The 3,683-nt window shown below is 49.3% G+C and overlaps 1 protein-coding gene across 1 annotated transcript; it reads right to left on the bottom strand.

The window, feature by feature from the left end:
- Window positions 1-437: 437 nt before the first annotated feature.
- Window positions 438-1,775, bottom strand: LOC130990751 (uncharacterized). The gene is made up of 2 exons (XM_057914980.1): window positions 990-1,775; window positions 438-887 (listed from the first exon to the last, which is right to left on the bottom strand). Exons 1-2 carry the CDS (start codon window positions 1,773-1,775, stop codon window positions 438-440), a joined length of 1,236 nt encoding a protein of 411 aa, XP_057770963.1.
- Window positions 1,776-3,683: the final 1,908 nt, after the last annotated feature.

The following is a 3,683-nucleotide window of genomic DNA, read 5'->3' as shown; positions in this document are numbered from 1 at the left end:
GCATCCATAGCCTCCCCCAGGGTTGTGATCTCCGCGCTCAGCATCAGCAGCTCGTCCTTCACTTCCTTCATCTCTGCCAACAACATAACGCTCTCGCTGCTGACAAGGCGGGGTGCATCTTGCTCTAATGGCCTCCTCGGTTCTGGCCTAGCTGTTGCTCCCTCAGGATACACCAAACGGTATCTCCCACCTTCGTCTGCCTCGATCACCCTCCATTGCACGAACCTGCCTAGGTCCAGAAGGCGACTTTCGGCCAGAGCTGCGTCGTCCGGGCTCTCTGTGTTGAACTTAATAAGCTTCTCTGCCAAGATGGTCACCAGTGGGCAGAGTGAGAGGAACTTGTTAGTATGGGTTACCCCATACTGGAACTGAAGCGCCACGGTGAACCCGAAGTTCACCTTCTTCCTCTCCATCATGCACCACAACAGGAAGACTTCCTATTGGGTGACCACATTGGAACCTTCCAGCCGGCCGTAGATGTTGTAGGCCAGCCACCTGTGGCAGATCTGTAGGGCGGGGTCCTGAATCTCGTTCGACTTGCTGATATTTTTAACATACTTTCTTCCGGTAGACAACAATGACCAGTAATGGTCAATCCGACTTCTCCACTCTGGTGTGGCTATGGTTTCCGCCTGCTTGTACTCCTCTTCGTAGACTTCTGTGGTTTCAATCACCCCCAGGTGGATATTCAGCTCATTGATCGAGAGCGGGAATACCCTACCTTGCATCTGGAACCGCAAGGTACCTGGGGTCTCAATTGTGTAGTTTCCTTTGGTCTTAAACTCAACAGTGCCCATGAACTCCTCCGTCAACTTCTGGAATGCCCTAGGATTCCATTCCAGCACCTTCCTCCAACCAATCCCCTCAAAATAACCCTCCACTTTCTCCTTGATACCCAACTCTTCCAAAGCTTCAGTAACTAGAAAATACTAAGGGGTAATTTCTCTGTTCTATAGGACGGCATACCTCTGGCTGTCTCTCGGTATGACTGCTCCTGAAGCAGTGGTGCGTATCAGCCCCTTTTGCTTTGCAAGTTTCGGCTTGGTGGTAGTGGCTGTACTGGAGGTGGGTTTCTTTGGCGCCAAAACCTCCTCAGATCTGGAGCTATCCACGGTCTCAGTTCTCTCCGGATCTTCCTCGGCTTGCTTGCCCTTTCCCTTCTCAGCGGGGGTTGCTCTCCTAATTCTACTCTGGACCTCCTTGCCTTTTGTCTTACTTCTGGCTGCCGCCGGTCTGGTCTTCGTGGGCAGAGGAGGTTTGGTGACGTCCAACTTCCTTTTCACTCCAACCCTTGCCACCTTGCTTTGACGGGTGGAAGCCTCCACCTCAATCTCTTGGGTGGCCTCCTCTCCCTCTTCGGATGCCGTCGCCGTCTTCCCTTCTTCGAGAGATGGCGCCTGTGGTGCAGGGAGGATTGGAGAGGATTCCCGCTCTTTGGCAGTTTGAGCGGGAGTTGCTTTCTTCAGAGCTTTCCTAGGCTTTTTCACTGGTGGGGTAGGTGCGACCTGTTCTTCCGCCATGGCTTTTTCCGATTTCTCGACCATTTCCTCCGAGGTCTCCTTTTCTACCTCACGTTCCTCCATTACAGGGACGTCTTCTGGTCCTATCTCCTCCGCCTGACTGACCACGACCGGTTCTTCGGTGGCTTTGATAGATGTTTCCTCGGATGCGGTCTGTCTGATGGTTCGTTTAGTCAGAGGTCGGGGCTTGGCAGCTTTCTTCTTCGCCGGAACTTGAGTGCTTCCGGAACCAGTTTCACCTTTGGTTTTCGCCATTGCAGGTTCTTAGGATTGAGAAGGTGTTTGAGAGGTTAGGGTTTTGGGTAGGAAATTATGGAACTAGGTGGTTTTTAAAGTGGTACGAGCAGTTACTGAAATTGAAGGCGGTGGAAGGTGGTGAAGATCGTATGTAGCAGTTATGGAAATTTAGGGTTTTTGGGAGAAGTGGGGGAAGTGTTTAAGGGAAGTGGGGGTGACGGTTATGGCAGATTTTTAAATTAAGGAAAGAATAATCTCCCCAAAATTTGAAATTCAAATTTTCCTTCAGAAACCCAAACGTTTCCGTCACATCATGTCAGTCTGCTGCATCCGCCTTGCTGACGTCATCCTTCCCCGGTTAGCCCTCTTCTGCTTGCAAAACTCCAAATCTTCCACCTACACACTTTGCAACGCAAAGTGGGTTTGAAATCACCACTGGGCCTCCGCCTTTCATGCTTTCTCCGGCCCATTTCACCTGCAAGTTAGTGCATCCAAACAAAACAAAACAACTTAAAGGAAAAGAAAATTCGGTATAGACCATACCGAAGGAACCACACTGGGTTGCCTCCCAGCAAGCGCTCTTGTTTCCCGTCTTGAGCTCGACTCTCTTTCACTCGTTACTCGTACTCAGGGTCGAGAAGGTGGCATTCCTTCTTCTCCTTTTCTACTTCAGCAAGCTCATGGTAGGGCTTTAGGCGATGCCCATTTACCACAAACGTATCAACTCCATTGTGATCGTAAACTTCTATGCTTCCGTTTGAAAAAATTTCTTTGATCACGAATGGTCCTGACCACTTTGAACGTAGTTTCCCAGCCATCATCTTGAAACGTGAATTAAAAAGTACTCCCTCCGTCCACCAAAAATATGCCACAATTTCCTTTTTCGTCCGTCCACAAAAAATATGCCACTTCCATTTTTAGTAGTAGGGTCCACACAACTCCACTCACATTTAAAGTGGGACCCTTACTCCACTACCAACTTTACTCACATTTTCTTAAAACCCGTGCCGAAAGCAAAGTGGCATGTTTTTCGTGGACGGAGGGAGTAGAACTTTTTGTCCCACCAAGAATTCCTTCTTCCTGATCTTGGCATCATGGAACCTCCTGGTTCGCTCTTTATAGAGCACCGCATTGTCGTAAGCCTCCAACCGAAGCTCTTCCAACTCACTCAGCTGCAACTTTCTTGCTTCTCCCGCTAGGGTGATACTGAGGTTAATTTGCTTGATTGCCCAGTACGCCTTGTGTTCGATCTCCACAGGCAGATGACATCTTTTCCCATAAAGCAAGCGGAACGGGGACATTCCAATGGGTGTCTTGAAAGCATTTCTGTATGCCCACAACGCGTCCCCCAAATGGTCACTCCAGTCCTTACGGTTGGGGTGCACCACCTTTTCCAAGATGCTCTTTATCTCCCTATTGGAAATCTCGGCTTGGCCATTTGCTTGGGGGTGATATGCAGTGGTGACCTTGTGTGTCACCCCCATCTTCTGAGTTAGCGCTCTGATAATGGCATTACAGAAATGAGACCCCTGATCACTGATTAGAATTTTGGGTATACCATACCTCCCGAATACTTGCTCCTTCAGGAACCCTGCCACGATATGAGCATCATTGCTTGCTGTTGCCTTGGCTTCAACCCACTTTGATACATAATCTACTGCCACCAGAATATACTCATAGTTTCTTGACTTTGGGAAAGGCCCCATAAAGTCAATTCCCCACACGTCAAAAATTTCGACTGGCATGATTGGAACTTGTGGCATTTCATCTTTTGCGGTAATACCTCCAGTCATCGGGCACTTCGAGCAGCTCTGTACCCATTTTCTTGCATCCGCGAATATGGTGGGCCAGTAGAATCCGCTTTCCAACATTCTGTGGGCCGTGCGCTTTCCTCCAAAATGCCCGCTGTTTGTTGTTCCATGACAC

Source organism: Salvia miltiorrhiza, chromosome 6 (genome assembly GCF_028751815.1).
Source record: "Salvia miltiorrhiza cultivar Shanhuang (shh) chromosome 6, IMPLAD_Smil_shh, whole genome shotgun sequence".
Lineage (NCBI taxonomy): Eukaryota > Viridiplantae > Streptophyta > Magnoliopsida > Lamiales > Lamiaceae > Salvia > Salvia miltiorrhiza.
This window is presented reverse-complemented; position numbering and strand designations above follow the sequence as displayed.